Below are 19,327 nucleotides of genomic sequence, written 5' to 3'. Positions count from 1 at the left end.
TGCTCAAAGGTCTCAAAGGATTTGGGTGAAAAATTTATTTTAACGTTTGATCTCCATCACTCCTTGACAGAAAAAGTGAACTTTCAGCCATTACCAAAACTGCAGAAGATAGCCTAAAATTTAATACACATAACAGGAATGAGAGAACCTTGGTATTTGCCCTGGCTTGGGAGAAACAGGTTCTGCCTTTCAGTGACATAAAGCTACTTTTTTAATGACTATAATTTTGTTACTGCTCTGTCTGGGAAAATTGCACCACTCTGACTTGATAGTTAGAACTGTAGCTAAGCCAAAGGAGATGAGCATAAGAGTTTTGTGGAATGAATACCTTTGAAATTACATGCTTAGTATAGCAGTGAGGAATTTCTAAGAGCTGGAATTACCTGGAAAACCATCTCTGAAAGTGCAGTCTTTGTTCACTAACTTCTTTTTGAGCCTCAAATCTCTTGGGGAGAGAGCCAGATCTCTTGGGGCTTTTGTTTCCAGTTTGATTTTGGGTTGGGTTTTTTTCCTAACTGAGGTATCAGACATGAAATTTGTGCAGTGTATCTGGAAAACAGACAAAACTGGTACCCACACAAAAAAGTGTAGAAAAGCTTTATTGTAAACAAAAGAATTTTGTGCAAACAGTGGGGAAAAAGGCTTCTGGTTTTTTAAAAATGCCACAACTTTGTAAAACCCTCCAAATCTACTCAGTCCACAAACAGTCCACTCAGGTCAGTTATGCAATTGCCTTTGATTTTTCTTGCAGAAAGGAGCTCCATCCTCTGAGGTTTAATGTTGGCTCTGGAGCGAGATCTATTTTTTTGATACCTCTGAGGCAAGAAGGCAAAGAATGACCCAGCAGAACAGAAACAGAACTGTGGGTGCACTGGGCCGGGCTCTGTTACCCCCTGAGGCCCTGGGGGCCCTACCAGCCCCGGGAGCTGCTCGAGGTGCGATCTCCAGCCCTACCGGCCCCGGGAGCTGCTCGGGGCAGGGTCTCCGGCCCTACCAGCCCCGGGAGCTGCTCAGGGTGCGATCTCCGGCCCTACCAGCCCCGGGAGCTGCTCGGGGTGCGATCTCCAGCCCTGCCAGCCCCGGGAGCTGCTCGGGGCAGGGTCTCCGGCCCTACCAGCCCCGGGAGCTGCTCGGGGTGCGATCTCCGGCCCCACCAGCCCCGGGAGCTGCTCGGGGCGGGATCTCCGGCCCTACCAGCCCCGGGAGCTGCTCGGGGCAGGGTCTCCGGCCCCACCAGCCCCGGGAGCTGCTCGGGGCAAGCTCTCCGGCCCTACCAGCCCCGGGAGCCGCCCAGGCTGCTCAGGCCGGGCGCGGGGCGCTGCTCCTCCAGGCGGTGGAACTCGGTGAGGCGGAAGCGAGTGGCCAGAGTGTTCACCATCCTCCTGAGGGCGAAAAACGCCGCCATCACTTGGAAGGAGAGGAAGGCGGCGAAGATGATGTGGATGGCTCGCTCCAGAGAGTGGATTTTCAGACCTTCATTAAATAGCAAGAAGAGAATTATAGGCAACTGCGGGAGGAGAGTCAGGAGCCAAAACCCAGCCAGCTCAGGGACCTACAACAGGGAGACATTACCTATTAAAAACCTGACAGCTGGGATGAAAAAATCCAAAATCTTGTGAGCAAAACACATTTCTTTTTAATTTTCCAAAAGCCAGCGCATAATGTGGAAAGGCAAAGTGGGTGGCTTCCTATTTCCATATCCTGTGTTTTTAAGCATACTTGTATTTTCTGACAAAATAATTTTAGGGAGTGAGAGAGTTCTCTTCTGAGGGAAAACTACTTGAAATTCACAAAATTAAGTGGAAGCCAATGCCAAGGGAATAGAAGATGCAGCGTGCAACTGAAGAGAAACAACCATGTCCTCAACTTAAATCTCTTAAATAAAATGCCTGGCAGTTAATGCTCAACTCCCAAAAGCAGAAATTCTTGCAGAAATTAGTGTGTCCATCTGGTAACTTACTTTCTCCAGGAGATTGCCCACATATCCCAGGTAGAGTCGAATGAGCTCTGTCAGAGAGACCAGGATCATGATGGTGACCAGGATGAACTTGTAATAATCTGATAAGGCTGGATACTGGAAGAGGGGAAGAAGAAAGTAAAAGTTTCTGCCATGGTGTCTGATTAAATGAAAATACTCTGTGCTTCTCTCAGTCAACAGTATTGGCATTCATACACTCCTGAACCTCCAGTTTCCATGAATTCCCAAAACAATGTAAAGACCTCTAACTGCAGTGAGCTGTATCCCACACCAGGACGTGTCTGATGTAACACAGATTTACAAACCAACACTTTCCTTCCTTCTCACCTTCATGTAGAGGATGGCAACTGTGATGAGCCACCAGAATGGGAAGAAATAAACATTGAAATAGAGGGACATCTGCAGTGGCAAACTGGAAAGGATTTCACAATCTGTACAGAGAGAAAGAAGATTTTATCACTCCAGCTGCAAATATGACAGAAGGATACTGCTCCATCCTTAGCTTCACGCAGGGCAGTAATTTGACTCTTCCCACTCAAATAAAATGTTAAGAAAAATATTTTTGTTTATCCAGAGGAAATCTTCACACCCTATCTGGAGTTACATAATTTCCTGGAATCCAAGGCACCTTTTGGCTTCTGGGACCGAGCATTTTTATAATACAATCATATAATCAAGCTGAGTGTCCAACTGTTGATTACTTGGTGGCTTTTACCTTACTCCACCATTTCTGAGTAAGGCTTAGTTCAAGAGAGCTGCTAGAGAGCAGGCTTGCATGGCCCATTCTTCACTTTCAACCTTTTATTTAAATGGATACTTGGATGGTATTTTGTCTGATTCTTAAGAGATAACAGTTTCAAATATGTGTCAAACTAAAGTTCATCCTTTCAGGCTGGCACAGGACAAGCTGCATCACATAACTCCGCGCAGAGAAAGGCAAGTCTCCAACTGCAACATGTGGGCAGTAAATTTTGTACTTATGACTTTATAACAGACCTACAAGGTCAGACTTAAGGAAAAAAATTACTTAAAAACAAAGAAGCCAAGAGTTCAAATTTCAATTGTCATCACAATGTTTAGGTATGTTAAAGCTTTCCTAGACATGGCATTGCTATTTATAAATTCTGTGCAAGTCCTAAAACTGTGTTTGGATGAACGTTTAAGCAACATAAGCCAATTCTAATTAATTTTTCAATCCCTAAATTAAATTAATGCTTATTTGCTGGGATTGCTAAAATTAATGCAAAAGCCAGACAGTATTGCAATGGCTGTTGCTACAGCAACTCCCCGAGATATGTATGTGTAAAATGGAATTTTTGAAATCCCGATGTCCAATAATTTGAAACTGGATATTAACACAGGAGTATTCTATACACAGCAAGCCAAAGAAAAAAAGACTAAAGAAAAAAGCTACTGGTGAAGTGTCTGATAAATGAAATGAAGAAGTCATAAGCGTTAGCAGTGTTACTACACAAAGGAAACGGGAACTCCTCTCTTGAAACAAGAACCTCTTGTTGATTAATTCGATCGGCTTAGAATGGATTTATGGGCTGAAATCACGGCAGCCTCTCTGTGCAGGCTGCCCTGTGCGCACTGCCATGGCTTCTCTCGCGGTAGAGGTTCGAACAGGGCGCGGGCTGTGCCGCAGCCACGGCTCTCCCCGCCAGGCCGGGCGCACACAGAGAGAGCCGCCGGCCCCAGCAGCTCCTGCGGGCGCTGCCTCCGGCGGGCCCGGCCCGGCTCCGCAGCAGAGCCCCGGGCCCGGTGTCGCCCGGCCGGCCGGCCCGAGGCCGCGCTGTACCTGCGCGGTAGCCCGGGAAGCCCGGGGGGGCGCGGGGGCCGTCGCCGAGCGCGGTGCGGTGGCTGTCGCTGAACACGGAGCTGCTGAAGGACACCAGCCGCCGCCGCAACGGCTCGGGCAGCGTCGGGGGCCCCTCCGGCCGCGCCATCGCGCCCAGGCCGCGGCGGGGCCGCGCAGGCGCCGTGGGGCCCGCAGGGCTGAGGGGCCGGGACGGGGCTGGGGCGATGCCGGCGCTGGGGCGGGAGCGATGGCGGGGTTGGGCCGGGGCGATGCCGGCGCTGGGGCGATGCCGGCGCTGGAGCGGGAGCGATGGCGGAGCTGGGGCGGGAGCGATACCGGGGTTGGGGCGGGGGGAGCGGAGCCCCCGCCCCAGGGACGGAGCCCGATCCCCCGGGGCGCGGCTGTGGCGGGACGGAGCCGTGGCCGTTCCCTGGCGCTGGGAGTTGCCGGTGCCAGCGGCTGCCCTCAGTCCCCGCATCGCTTTGCTTCGTTTGGCATCAGTCCGAGGGGATTTTTTTTTTCTTCCCCTGTGTGGTTTTCTGAGAAGGTAACGGGAGTGTTGAGCTGAGGAAAGCTGCTGTAGAAGCGCTGTGCTCTCATCTAGATAAACCCGGGAGAATGATGGTCCTCGATGAGAGTCAGAGAGGGAATGGGGATTGAAAGAAGGGTGAACATTCTGTGTTGCCACTTAAAGTGGATATGAATTACTTATTTTACGAGAGATGCAGGTGTAACTGAGCCAGAAAATACCTTTTCCTTAAGGAAATCTCTGTGTGCTACTCTGAATTTAAAAGCTGTGGTTTTACCAAGACAGCTGAAGCCCAGTCAGCTTTGTCCCTTACTGGGGGTTTCATGGAATCACAATAAATTAATATAAACCCGATTTCTTGTGCTTCTTTTATTTGGAAAATACAGGCCCTCTAGAAATTAGATAATTTGCTCTCCAGGTTTTTCAATCACCTTAGGGCCTGATTCCTTGAAGAAAAAAAAAAAGAATGCCATTCTTAGGTGTGCAGGAAATTATTTTCTGCACAACCAAAATGAAAGAGCAGCTTGTGCCTTTTACTATGAGAGATTTTCTGCACCTAATGTGACACAATTACAGGATGGTTTGGGTGGGAAGGGAACTTGAAGACCACAATGTTCCAAGCCCCCTGCCATGGGCAGGGCCACCTTCACTGGGCAGGGCATGCCAGCTCTCCTCTCCTGCTCCCCCACCCCAAATCATGTTCAGCCTCTTCCCAGGGTGATCATGCTCCAGTATGACTTTCCAGACTCAATTATCTCCAACTAAATAATTTAAAGCCTAGTTCAAATTTAATTTCATCCTATCCCACTGGGAGGACTACAGAGAAAGATGGCTAAACAAGGAGGAGTTCTGAGAAATCCATTTGACTTTTGAGCTCGTGAATGGTGTGCTATTGACAATAAATACTTTCCTAAGGATTTCTCCAAACATGGGTATGCCAGCAGGAATCTGCATTAAAAAACAACTGAAATTATAGAAGAGTTTAAGAATCACTTTTATATTTGAGAAAACTTTATGAAATCCAGAATTAATGAATTTCTGAACTTTAAAAAGTGCAGTCTGCATCAGACATCTTGCCAAGTGCTAGTAGGTGCTGGAAATTATTTCCTTTTAGGCTCAACAACTGTAATGGTGACTTTTGCACTGTTTAGCCAATATGTTCATAAAGTTCTCTGCTATAGAAAGGGGCAAGGTGAGGAATCTCAATGAGATTGCCAGAAATTTTGGTTTACTGTTTTTACCTTGGTCCTGACCTGATTAACCACTCTACAGGTTAGGGACTCTTCCCATACTCTCAACTACTTAGACACAAGAAACAGGCTTATATGAATCAAAATATGGCAGAGTTTTGATTAAGTCAGATATTCATGGAAGTCTCAAGGTTTTTTCCATGGTATAAGTTGGTGGCATGTAAAAGTTCAGCCTTTACGGATTTTCCTTTTGATTACTTTTTCAGAATGAAAGATGGAAGAATTTTTCCTGAACTACCCAATGTTATTGTGCCTTTTCCTGATGCTGGTGGCTTTGAGTGGGGACCCTGATCATCCTAATGCTGCTTTTCTGATGTTCCCCAGTTCTGAAAACCTTCAAACATGCAGCCAGGTGTCCTGCCAGCAGCTCTGCAGCAGCCAGTGGTGTTTTGCAGAATTGGGCTCTGCCCTTGTAAAAACTGAAACAATCCAGTTTAGCAGCCAGGGAAGTGGGTAAAGGAAAGGCTGATGGCATGCAGACACCACAAGAAATGTATGGATTTGCCATGCAGGCTCAGCTTCCAGACTCAAGGTGTGACTGTGATATTTGGCAGCCTTCCATTTTCAACAGATGGCCCAGCATTCTGCATGTCCCCACAAAATAAAGTTGTGCAGACTTTTGTTAAATATTTTTGTCTGTGCACACACTTCAAATATTCCCTGAAGAGAAACTCTTTGTTTTTACTAATTCTGTTTGATTTTTGTTAGACTACAGCCTCCTATTTTAAAATTTTTATCTCTCAGCAATTTAATGATCAGAATTCTTTTGATTTTCTGTAGGGAGGGATGAAGAACATCCTTTCAAGTGGAAGAAAACCTTAAAACTTGAAGGATCAGAATACCTGGGGCATCTCCATTGACACATCAGAGCTTTCTGTAACAGAAGGGCAAGAATCTGTGCCATAAGGAGTGGGAGAAGGAAAACACTGAACTGTTACATGGCTGATGTAACAGAGACCATGACCATCTGCATAAATAGTGTCACATTTCCAGCTTTTGTGACAAAACTCTATCTGGCCTTCTCCTTTCTTCATGAAGAGGCATTCCCTGACTGAACCTCTGTCTAACATCCACAAATGGGTGTTTATGTAGAAATAACCAGATTTCCAGTTCTCTGTGCTTCAAAATAAGATATTGAAATGTGAAACTGGAAGAAATAGGCTCACAGTGGCACAGCATTTAAAATTACTGTTTTATTTCTCTCCACACGTGCTAGCTATAAAAAAAACAAAAGTCTTTGAAAAATCTGCCTGAAAGCTTTAAATCAGAGCAATATTGGATCTTTGTGTATCCACAGCAGTCCAGCTGACTTGGTAGACACTGGGCTGGCTCCCAGACCAAAGCTCCTGGGGCTCTCTGGCAACAGCACAGAGCCATAAACACCAGATGCAATATATCTATCGAAATGAAATATCAGCAGTTTTGCACAATTGGCATTTCAGCAATGCAGGGTTCATTTAACTGGTTCCAGTGGTTTACCTTTGCACCTGAATCACAATTTCTGCATTTCTGAAGGTGTTGTTGTGGAATCTCACAAAAGCTATTTTCCCTGGTGTGCCTGTGCTGCTGTCCCCTGATGTGTGTGGGCAACAGAAATTGCTCACCTCCTTGCTTGCTCCCTAATACCTGCCTGGTATTGTAGCAGCAATGGTGGAAAAGATGTGAGCAATACTGCTGAGCCAAGGCAGAGTGCAGCCTTGCTTCCTCCTCGTGTCCTAAGAATGAAGTGGCAGATTGGGAGTTTTAACAAATCACAGATGCCACGAAGACTCTAATGTGTGTGATTGAAAGGATCATGTTATTAGCTGTGCCAGTGTCTGCCAGAGTAATTTCACAGTTGTGCTTCTGCCTCGTGAACCCCAGGACAGTGGTTTTTTTTCTCTGTGTCACTTGTGCAGGTTTTAATTTCACACCTATGGGGTATTTGTGTCTGGTAAACAATTATTGCTGCTGCTGAGACTTAGCCCAGGCCCTTGTGTCAAGTATTATCAAACACATATCACTGCAGGGATTCCATGCATTAAATGTATTTTGGCTATTTTAGTTTTAAGCATAAAGATAGCAGGGAAAAAAGAGGCAAAAAAAAAAAAAGAAAAAAAAAAAGAAGAAAAGGCTGTTACTTGCTCCTGCAGATTGAATTTCTTCTTGCTGTAATTGGCATTTAGTTAGAGCCACTCCCTACTTTTGTTTTATTTATTTTGCTGATTCGTAGTTTTGTCAAGCATGCTGGGAGAGTCTGAAAGCTGGCATGGCTATTAAACAAGTTTTACTGTTTGTGTTGCAAAAGTGTTCAAGATTTTCATGGTACATGAGAAGGTTACAGAGAGTGGATGGATTTTGAGCCAGGCTCTCACTAAAGATCCCTGATGGGGCTTCAGCCTTGGTCTCATCTTTGCATAGGCAGGCAAGCTGATCTTTCATGCGGCAATTTAAACTGCCTGAGTATTATTTGTACAATCCAAACTAGTTAGAGAGGCTTCACCTCTCCTGGGTTCCTTCAGAGGGTAGGAGCAATGTCTGAATGTCTCTGTCCTTCTCTTCTGATTACCAGCAGAGTCTCGTTGTTTTCCTAAATCAAGGTGCACAAAAGGTTTAAAATTTAAAATTAAGATTCTTTATGGGGATGTAAGCTCTCCCAGATGTTGCTCTGTGGGTCTGAGCTCCTCCAGATGGTCAGACTAGTTTGTGTTTCCTGGGTGCCACACCAGATGCTTCACCTGCAGTCTGTGCAACTCTTGCAAAAAGGCTTCCTGGAACGTGGACCCTGGCAGTTCCAGTGCTTTCTCTCTTTATTGCAGAATCCAAAGATGGCTCAGTATTTAAAAATTTACCTCCAATCTGTATCAGCTGTGCAAAGGAAGGATTGATTTTGCTGTTGCGCACTGCTGTCAGGTCCCTGTAACAGTTGCTTTGTATCCTCTGCAATTAGCTCAAGCCTGAATCCTGAGTGAGTGATGGAGGATAACACTTGTAATTTGATCATTTAAGGGAAAAAAAAAAAAGCCACAAGGCAGAGAAGACTGTTGTTTAGTTAACAAATTGCTCTCAGTGTTAAGGCTTTTTTTTTTTTTTTTTTAAGTCTTAATTTTTCTATTTGGACAGTTAGATAAATGCCTAATTTCCACAGTGTGAGTATGCCACAGCTTCTGTGGAATTTAAGTGGGAGTGGCAGCAGCACTCTAAATTGAGGTTAGATATTTGAATTCTTTGATATACATTTGGATGTCTAAATTTGGATTTCTAAGCCAGAATAATCTCTCTTTCTGGTTTGAAGCTTTGCTGAATGCAAAGGTAAGTATGAATGTGAGGTGCTGTGTTCTCAGGTCAGCCCCACTGTGTTTCCTTTGTTCTTTTCACCCAGGCCAGCTTCATCCTTGTGAGAGTGAGAGGTTGGCTGGGAATCCCACAAGTCTCACTGCCTGAGAACAGCAGACTTCTGGTTCCTTCAGCTTCCAACAACGTGGGTTATGCTTTTGGGGATGTTAGTTCAACACCACTGCAACCCACAGCATCGCTCTGTTGCAATGTGGGTTTGGCTCCCTACTTCCTTTTATTCAATAGTCTGTTGGCATTGGGCTCTTTGCTGTGCTTCCAGACAAAACAAACTTGGCTCAAATTCTCATCAAATAGTAAGAAGAAAGAGTGTAGTGATTCTCAGAAGCTCCAAAGAGCGCTTAATTCTTTTTTTATTACATTTTCAATTGTTTAAAGCAGGGCCTTGTTATTTGTGGGTACATGCTGGCTACTTGTGCCATTAGACCTTAGTCTCAGCTGTTATAGCTACTGCCATAGTACAAATGATAATTTTGAACTTCTCAGCCTGCTGTCTTTGAAATGTAAAATTTCTGTATTTCTTCTGTAGATGGAGTTCCCCATGGAACCAGAATCTATAGATGGAACCAGAATCTTAAGTGGTGCTTAAGACTGGAGAAAGTCTAGAGGAATTCTTACTATAACAATATTGCTTAAAATCAAGGAACTCCTTTCCTGCATGCTGAATTGTTCCCATTCATAGTGGAGGACAGGACTGAATGATCACATCCAGCTTGCAGGCTTGTCCTCTTTCTCCCTGAAATGCTTTATTACAGAACTCAATTAAGAGCAAATTTCCCCTCAAACTCTGTCTCACAAGGTCATGTCTGCCTTTATGAAATATTGAATCTGCAGCTGCAGGATTTATTACAACAATGTTTTAAAACACATGATACTGGTGCAGCAGCTCTAATTAGAAATGCCCTGAGCTCACTGTGCAGGCCAAGTGTTGTTTCCAAACTGCAGCATCCCCATCAAGAGGCAAGTTTATACATGTTGGAAGGACAGACAGAGATGCCTGTGGGAAAAAATGGAGTCTGCTGAGAAGTGCTGCTGTGCTGTGATTTCCTACTCCTTGAATTTGAATTAGGTCAGTTTGAGCCAGGCTTTTGCCTCGGTAGCATTACTGAGTTGCAGCAGTTTGGTGGAGAGAGAAGACCAGGGCTGAAACCTTCAGCTTTGTGTTACAGTGTGACCAATTGTGTACTTTGCCACCGTGGCCAGGAAGAAGTAATTAAAATGGAATGTGGGCTGATGCTGGATGTTTATCACAGAAAGGCTCCCCTTGTGAGGAAGTCCAGCAGGCAGCCACAGGAAAAGATCCAGGAGATGAACACACCAGAAGGGTTCTGTTGTACACTACAAACTGCCCTGTGCTGTACCGGGCAGCCTGTGCTGATCACACCCAAAGAACATCTCCTTTCCTGGAATATGAAACATGGCAACCCACTGTAGGAGGGCTCAGGATTGACACTCTGTCCTGCAGGGATAATGAGGAATTTACCAAAGCAGAGCAGCAGATGCCTTGAGAGATGTGAGTATGATTAACTCCATAAATACGTATTATGAAATCACGGGCAGTGTTCTAACTGTAATGAATTTCCCCTGAGGGAAAATATGCCTGAGTAAAGAAATCAGAAAGAACTTGATGCCAAATGCAGAATGGAAGGGAATTACTGTAAGGCTGGAGTCTATCCACATTTTTCTCTCAGTAGTCTTTTCCTTTGAAGACTCAGATGAGGAGTTATTTCTCTTCATTTTATTATCCTCTAATCTCCAAAATCTGTATCACTTTCCTAACACACACTGGATGTATCATGTGCATATATAGCATTCCCTGGGAGCCTTGTTACTGCTTCATAGTCACTGCAGGTGAATTTGTTTATAAAAAGGCAAGCACCTACTTGAGACAGCAGAAGTCAATATTTGCTCCTGTGCTGAAAGTATATTTCTGAGTGTTATAATGTAAAGGAGATGATGGGGTTTTTTTTCTACAAAATTGTGAGACCAAATAACCCTGGAGGTGAATTCAAGCAGTCCTCATAAAGACTGTTTATTATAAAGTCTCACTTGTCAGACATGGAGGGCTTTTAACATCACATCTGGGTTAGTTGCTTGGGTTTGCAAATTAGCCTTAAAGCTGCTGGTATTTCCATGGTGTTCAGCCTTGCCTCAAGAAATCCTTGTGTAAAACCCACTGAAAAAAATTGCCTGGATAGTCCCTGCTTGTCCGTGTGTCCTGGCAGAAGGTGATGAGTTATTCCTGCATCCCGAGGACCCTTGCTTGCAGGAGCATCTGTTGGCAGCAGACTTGGCACAGAGGAGCTCATGAATTCCCCCAGTGTGAAATCAGGTTAGGGGAGCACAAAGCTGTGTTAAAACAGCCTTGTGCCAGGAGTGGGCTCTGGTGGCCTCAGAGCCTGGACTGACAGCACTTTATTCCAGCCATTGTGTCCCAAAATCTCATTCTGGCAAAGGGTGGAGTCAGTCAGCTCAAAAAACTGTCCTTCTGTTATGTCCATTCTAATCTCCATGTTTCTTTACTATTCCACAGTGAACTTCACTGGTAAATATCTTAGAGCAGGTTTGGTTTTGTTTTTTCTGTTTTTGTTTTTTCTGTTTTTGTTTTTTCTTTCAGAGCAGAGAGAAGAACCAGTGCCCAGTTAAACCAAGGTTCAGAATGCCAGGTTATTTGTGAGAGAAGGCTCATCAGTGACAGTTTTCAGTGCAGTGGGTAAAAAGCTGTAATTCCTTGGGGCTGGCTTGGTTCTGCGAAGAGCAGACAACCAGTGTAGCCCTATCTCCAGTCCTGTGTGCAGTCAGGGTCCTGACAGCACTGGGCACTCTGCTGAAGTGGATTAAATACATGGTTTGGGGGGTTTTGGGTGAGGAAGAGCTCTCTCTAACCTCACAAGTGAAACAAGCCATATAACTTCACTGGGCCCTTCTGCAGTGAGCTTTATAAGGCTGATGGAATGAGAGCTGGTTTCTTGGCCAGTCTTGATTTGACTAAGCACGTGCTTAAGAGCTCTGCTGAGTCTAGGCTGAAAAATAACTTTTCATGTGGGAATGCTGCAGAAAGGCTAATGATCACACGAGTCTGGTGAGAGCAAAGGCTTCATTCAGCCTGCTCCCTTTGAGCCTCAGCTCATATTGCTTTGACATTAATAAGATGTTGAGGTGTAGACTTTAGCTGAATTTTTAATCAGATATCTTTAACTTGGGTTTTGTCCCTTTTTGCATCTGTGTGTCTTTCTAGTCTCACAAACTTCAGAGAAATTGTAATTTTAAAATCCTTTTCCAACTGCCCCTGAATTTTCAGTCATGACTTTCATCAGATTTAAATGCTATTTGATTTGTAAATGTTGGCTGATATTTGGGCTGATTAATTTCACATACTGATTTCTGGAAGCTGCAATACTCCATTTCACAGATAAATACTGCCCCAGCATATGGAAAATGGCAAATCATCCAGCTGCTTTGGGGCTCCCAAGTAGGGATGCATTAAAAAGATCTGGCTTTTCTGCATGTTTCTGCCTTCTGAAGTGTCTCTGCAGCTGTTCAATTGATGGAAATACAGATTCCCAGATAGTTTGCACAGTTGAGAGTTTGTGGCATTCTAGGATATCTCCAAAGTCAAGACTGATACATCCATATCTAATATCTGTAAGATATCTATGCCAATTTTCCCAGGTGTCTCTCAGAAAGTGCCTTAACACATCTCTGTCATACTCAAGCCAAATTAGGAGCAATTGTTTGTTCTGATCTAAAATTCTGATCCTGCTGAGAGCAAGAGAAGTTTGGTTGGTGGGAGTCAGGTATTTGGCTGGCTTCTTTCAATTGTTATCTGCAACTTGCTTCTCATTTTGCTTTTTGAATGTATCACTGAGCTTCCTCAGTAAGAGGTTGTAATTTGTACAGCTGGAGGCTGAATGAGCCTTTGATCACCAGCTGTGGTTACTATTTCTGACTATTCTTCATCACTTCAGACACTAATAGTCAATGTGCCCCGTGGATCCACAGGGTGCTCACTCTTGCTGTGGCAATATAATTTAGTGGTTAGTGTTCAGTCCTGTGTCTTCCACACAGAGGATTGCTTTGTGATTGGCATTTTGTGTGGTAAAGAGGGGATGAATTGGAAACTTCATCCTGAAATAGAAGTGCATACACAGCCTAGGTGGCTTTTCAACTCAGCCCAATAAAACAGAGTTTATTTCCTCTCTGGTAATTTTAGAAGATATTACTCAAGAATATTGTTTGTTTCAGACAGCTCTGCAACTCTTCCCTCTTATCACCCTAGGAACTGGATATAGGTGGAGGCTTTTTGATTTGTGCAGCTGAATATTTCATTGCCAGAATTCAAAGACTCTTCAGAATGCTCTGGCCCCTACCAAAACTGGATTCCTCCACTAAAAATTCCCAGTAACCTCACTGACTTAAAAGAAAAAAAATTGCAAGTGCAGTTGGCCTGAGGGGTTTTCATTTCAAGCTCCATGACTTTTCTCAGATGTTTTTTTTAGGTTGGGCATTTTAGAATTGTTTAGGCTCATCCCACAGTGATCTTGGCCTTCTTGGGTCCCTCTGCAGTAACAGCTGTGTGAAGATGAATTCCATATTCTTGTCAGGAGCTCTGTTACTTTGTTGGCCAGTGCATTTAGAGAGGTGCTGTCAGTCTGGCTGATTCAATTCCACAGGACATCTTGATTTTTTCCAGTGCTGCTCTTATTACTTTATTCCTGCATGTCAGGTGGTGTCTCAGCATAGGCAGTGACCTACATAATAGCTAGTTTTCTTCTCCCTTTTTCTAACCCCAGTCTTACTTCAGTGTGAATACTCATTGCAAAGACATTGCTTGGCTTGGTTGTAACCTCCCTATTTGATTGCTTCCTCTGCTTGCTGGGTCCATCAGAGACCTACTGTTTCTCTAGACATCTCCCTTTTGATATATTTCAGCTTTTTTTTTTTTTTATTATTTCTTCTGGCAATTTATTGTCCTGGATTTTTTCTTTATTATATGTTTCTCATTTTTCCTGTCAAAGCCCATTCCATCTGTTAAAGACATGAACTGGATTTACAGTGACTGAAATATTGTTTTGGCCCTAGAACTCACCCTCTGCCACACCATTAGAAATTATTGCTGCTTCTCTGTGTCTTTACTTTAGAGAACCCATTGAACTCAGGCAGACATGTGGCACCTTTCTAGCAGGAGAATATTTATTTAATCGCCGTGTAGAGGAGCAGAGAGCAAAATCCTAAATTCATTCAGATCAGTGGGGCTTTTCCTGAGCTCCAGCTGAGTCGTGGCTTAATGATCAGGTTTGTGCTCTGTAGTCAGCCCTGCAGCAAGAGGAGAGAGGAAGCACAAGGCTGGATTTTCACTCCCGTGTTCTGGCAGTGTGCTGCAGAAAGAGGTGAGGGACTTGAAGGACAAAGTTTTCTTCTGGTTCTGGCACCAACTTCCTGAAAGATACTTTAAAATTCATGTTCTCACATTTTGGCTGTGAGAGAAATGGCAGATTTGTCTTTACAAACGAGCTGTGGGTCTGCTGGTAGATAAAACTAGCACTGAGAGATAAAAGAAACAATGGGAAGGATTCCATTGATTGATGAATGGAAAAAGATATTTGCTTTTGCAAATAAACTTTAGGGTTGCTGATAAATGAAATTGGACATTGAAAGATGAAAGAAACAATGAAAGAAACAAAAAGAAAGAAAATATGAAAGAAACAAATCCCCTAAATTCCATAAGAATTAAAAATTAAAAAGGAGGGTTATACATTAGAGGGAAATCTTTAGTATCAGGAGTATCAGGGCGTCTGTACCTCTCAAGTACCTCAGCCAGTGGGGAAAGAGAGAAGGGAAATGCCGCTGGGAAATTGGGATAAAAGGGAGGCTGCGTCCTCCAAAAATTGGAGAGACCCCAGGGGAATGCCCCATGGCCTCTCCCTTTATTATAATAAAGTGAAAGGACTCCTCTGTCTCCTTTTTGGACATGAACCTCTGGTGTTTGTGGATTAATTTTCCTAGCAGCTGTAAAATAAGAATGTTTCTCAGCAGCACAGCACAGTTTGAATGAAGTTGAGCTGGTGTGTTGTAGTTGTATCTGAAGTTCTGGAGATGAATGTCTGGCTGGGACTTGAAGCCCACAAAGCAACAGATCAGAATAAGCTGGGCGTTTTTTTCATGTGCTCAAGTGTGTTTCTAGAGGGAGCCCTAATTTATTCCCTGTGAATTGTGATGATGCGTCTCTGGTTTGATGGCAAGCCTGGCTTGTTCTCCCAGCAGAGAAGTTTGCTGAAATTAGGGGGTTAAAAAGGCTTTCCCCTGTTGCTGTCCCTTGCTGAAGAGCAGCTGGAACAGTGAAAACTGTGGAGAGCACTTGTTCAAAGAAGCAGCATTGGGAGCTGAAGATAAGAGCATTTATCTCCATGTCAGCCCTACTCAGTGTCTTCACTGGGCTCCCAACACAGCAGTAAGAAGAGCTTAGGCTGGAGATGCTGGAATGCAGGAGTCCAGGGGGGTGTTTATCCCCCCAAAACATGGCACGCATCAAATCAATTACACAGTGCCAGTGTATTCCCCTGTCACCAGCCAGTGCTGTGAGCTTGGAGAAATTATGTTCTCCTGGGCACCAGAGGAGTCTCCTCCCTTTGGATGCTGATTGAATTTGAAATGTATATTAGGGAAGAGAGAGAAAAAGAGGGAGAGGAGACAGAACCTCGCGTGTTCTGCAGCAAATTGCCACATCGATCTTGTCACTTGGCAGACACAGTTGGACCTGAGGCTGTGAGTCTGTGGGATGTGCTGTATTTCTGTCATGAATTGTCAGCCTCAGAGAAGCTCAGGAGAAAGAGAGACACGGTATCAGAGTAGAAAACCATTAACAAAGGGACCAGCAAGCTGTTTAACAGCAAGTCAGAGCAGCTGCACTTTTGGATTGTGCTTGCCTCCAACAGCTACAAATGGGCTTTGTCCTCATCTCCTCCCCTGTGAAGCAGTGATGGGGAGAGGTGAGGCATTATGGAAGGACTGGTGTTTCCATGGAGGCTGCTGTTCCTCATGGCTGATGGCACCTGCAGGTCTCAGAGGAGTCCCCAGCCTGCCCTGTGCCTGCCCTTGTGCCAGTCCCACAGCCCTCCCTGGGTTTTTACCTCCTCCAGGCAGGATTTCCCTCTGGGCTTCACCCCAAAACGACAGCCTGTGTTACACATCACTGATGGCCACTTTGGGAGGTGACAGGATCACACTTAACGTCTGCAGGGGCCTAGTCCTGGAATCAGAAACTTGCCTGAAATAGCTCTGTCCATCAGGAAAGTGGCTTAAAATCCTGATTTTGCTTAGATCACTGGAGGCACCGCAGGTGGAGCCACAGCCAGGCAGCAGGAGCAGCATCCACCAGGAGGTGCAGTCCAACCCAACAGAGCTGAGCACTGCCAAACCCATCCGGATGAACAGCAGATCTTGGGCATCCCTCTGCCCGGAGGCTTGTACCCCGTGGAATGATGTCAGTGCCTTGGGATGCTCGAGTTTCTCCCAGGCAGAACCAAAACACTAGGGAGCGCCATGGATTTGCAGATTTTGGCTTGGGAAGTGCAGTCTGAGCTGTGAGGGCTCCCTGAGGAGGAGGATGAAGAGGGAGCTGTGCTCGGGATCCAACTCGGGAACACTTGGGTATGGAGAGGGGCTTCCCTTTGGATTCGGGAGCTGCAGGTGCAGACCAGGATGAGATGCCACAGGAGATGCCCATGAGGAGCTTCACAGGAGGACTGACTTTGGTTCTGAGCTCACACTTCCCAGTCCTCATGAAGAAAATTTTAAATTTCTGAGTCATTCAATATGACGGTGTTCACAGGGGTCTTAGGATGAGGGAAGAGACAAGGATCTGACTCCATGTTTCAGAAGGCTTGATTCATTATTTTATGATATATATTACATTTAAACTATACTAAAAGAACAGAAGAAAGGATTTCATCAGAAGGCTAGCTAAGAATAGAATAAGAAGGAATGATAACAGAGGCTCTGTCTTGGACTCTCTATCTGAGCCAGCTGGGCTGTGATTGGCCATTAATTAGAAACATCTAATGTAGACTAATCAAAGATCTACCTGCTGCATTCCACAGCAGCAGACAATCATTGTTTACATTTTGTTCCTGAGGCCTCTTAGCTTCTCAGGAGGAAAAATCCTAAGGATGTCTGCGACACTTCGATACACAAACAATGTTTAATATTTCAGTATGTTTGAATGGCCGAGTCATTTTTTTAAAAGCAGGCTAGACCAGATTGTTCTGCTGTCTCTTATTCCCACCCATCCAGAAGTCACAGACTCCACATGGGCTTCACATGGGCTCTACCCTCTCCTTCCCTGTGGGAGGGTGAGGAGCTCATGAGCATTTTAGCAGAGCCCTTGCTGTTCCATCATGCTCTGTCCTGGATCTTCTCCCACCATCCAAGGCCACCTGAAGCTCCCCTCTACCCTGCCTTGGGGAAGCTCTCTGCATGGAATCATGCTCCTCTTAATCACTGATCATGTGATGCTGATGACTAAACTTTCATTATAATGAGCTGTCCTTTTTTTAACTCCCCTGCAGAAAAGGAGGCTTTGCTGAAACCTCACATCTTTCAGAAGATGCCCATATCCATACATGCATTTTTTTCACATAAAAAATTAGGAGTTTTTTTAAAAGGGAGGTGATTTGTAAATATGTTGGGATTTTAAGTTCACTATTTTTCTCCTGCTTTTTTGGTACTACTTAATCTAGGAGGCTAAATGAAGTCTTGCCATTATTTTTCCTCTCTTGTATTTTTTATTGTCTTGTGGGATCTTTTATTATTTTGACATTTCTGAAAATATTTCCTGTTGTGAGAGCTCGAAAGTAATAAAAGTGAAAGAAAATGGTAGAAAAGGAAAAAGATGGTAGTGAAAATATGCTTAGGAGGAAATGTTTCTATTGAAGTTGCTAGGAGGAGGAAAAAGATGAGGGAACACAGTTTTTTCCTCCCCTCATCAAAATTCTTAATGATGTAGATGTTTAGAAGTTTAATTGAGGAAAAAATCAGATTTTGGCAGGTCTGAATGGATACAATTTGTCCTGTCCTGCTTTGACCTTCCTTGGCTCTCCCTGGCGTTACAGCCGGCCCTCTCTGCCCTTGGGCTGTGTCAGGAGCACCTGGGAACAGCAGATAAGGAGGAACCTTGGGGCAAAACATTGTGGAAACAGTGCTGAAGGCATCTGTGTGCTTGGGGAACCCCATGGATACAAAGAGCTTCTGTCCAGGGGGAAAACATCCAAGGGGGAGCCTTCCTTTCCCCCCTGTGCTCTGAGAACTCCTCTCCTCTCCTCTCCTCTCCTCTCCTCTCCTCTCCTCTCCTCTCCTCTCCTCTCCTCTCCTCTCCTCTCCTCCATCCTGCACAGATCCAGACTGGAATTTCCAAGCATGATGATGTGCCTGGCAGCAGGCAGAGGATTACTGGCTGCAGAAATAAGTTTTCAGGAAGTGTCTTTTTGAGATATTATCTTCTTTTGTTTGGACAATGTTGGAGCTGTGCAAGTCCCTGAAGAAAACAACCCTGGACACACAACTCTTGAAATGAAGAAAAATGAACACTAAGTTAGAAAAATGGGGCAAAACACCCAGAAATACATTAGAGTTCAGTGGAGGTGTTGGAAGTAGATAATAGGAAGGATCTGGAAGGTTTTGTGGTGGGAATATTGCCAAGCTGCAAATATGCTATAAATGTCTTGGGGACTGAGGCACACAGGATATAAACCTTCTGAAAAAGAACAGATTTCATGGCTCTGCTGCTCTGAGAACAATGTGTTTACTGGGAATGTTGGATTAAAACTGAATTTCTCCATCAACAACTGTCATCAGTGTGTGCTGTGTTGTAAGTGGGCAGGGGACTTCTGCCTGCATTAAATTAAGGAATGCAGTGTTAGGAATAGTTTCCTTCCTTGGGATGGCGTCACTCCAAGCCTCAAGGTAATTTATATTTCAGGTAGGCATGCTGCAGTTTAACAGGGCTAAATATGGACAAATGGAAGCCTGATGTGGGAGCAGCTGCACTGGAAGCAACAGCAGAGTTTATGGAGAATAGCTGAATATCCTTCATATTGTAGGAACAAGCATAAGCAGTTGTTTTTATTTTAAATTGTATTTTGGGACAAAGCACAGCTGGTACAAAGCTTTAGCATGAATTCAAATGCTGCTGGTTATTAGTGCAGTAACTGGTTATTTACAAGTCCTAGGTTTTTCTTTGCTGTTTAATTCTCTGACAGCCACAGACCTGCGTAGCATGTTGCAAGCATAAGGTTTTTAGGGAAAATCAGCTGCTTGTTCTTACAGTGTTTGGCAAGGCAGGAGAACTTAGTCACAACTTGCTGGAGGTAATCTTGCATCTTCCTTGGCAAAGAACGAGTGGGAAGAAAGAGACAGAGAGGGTGTCAGTATCCTTCTGG

At 44.5% G+C, this 19,327-nt stretch overlaps 1 protein-coding gene across 1 annotated transcript; it reads right to left on the bottom strand.

Annotated features, from left to right (window-relative positions):
• Positions 1-581: 581 nt before the first annotated feature.
• TMEM17 (transmembrane protein 17) lies at positions 582-3,927 on the bottom strand. The gene is made up of 4 exons (XM_063153499.1): positions 3,780-3,927; positions 2,306-2,409; positions 1,961-2,074; positions 582-1,552 (listed from the first exon to the last, which is right to left on the bottom strand). Exons 1-4 carry the CDS (start codon positions 3,925-3,927, stop codon positions 1,271-1,273), a joined length of 648 nt encoding a protein of 215 aa, XP_063009569.1. The 3' UTR covers positions 582-1,270.
• Positions 3,928-19,327: the final 15,400 nt, after the last annotated feature.

The sequence above is a fragment of the Melospiza melodia genome, chromosome 3 (genome assembly GCF_035770615.1).
Source record: "Melospiza melodia melodia isolate bMelMel2 chromosome 3, bMelMel2.pri, whole genome shotgun sequence".
Taxonomy (NCBI): Eukaryota; Metazoa; Chordata; class Aves; order Passeriformes; family Passerellidae; genus Melospiza; species Melospiza melodia.
Note: the sequence above shows the minus strand (reverse complement) of the source record. Positions and strands in the feature narration are given on the sequence as shown.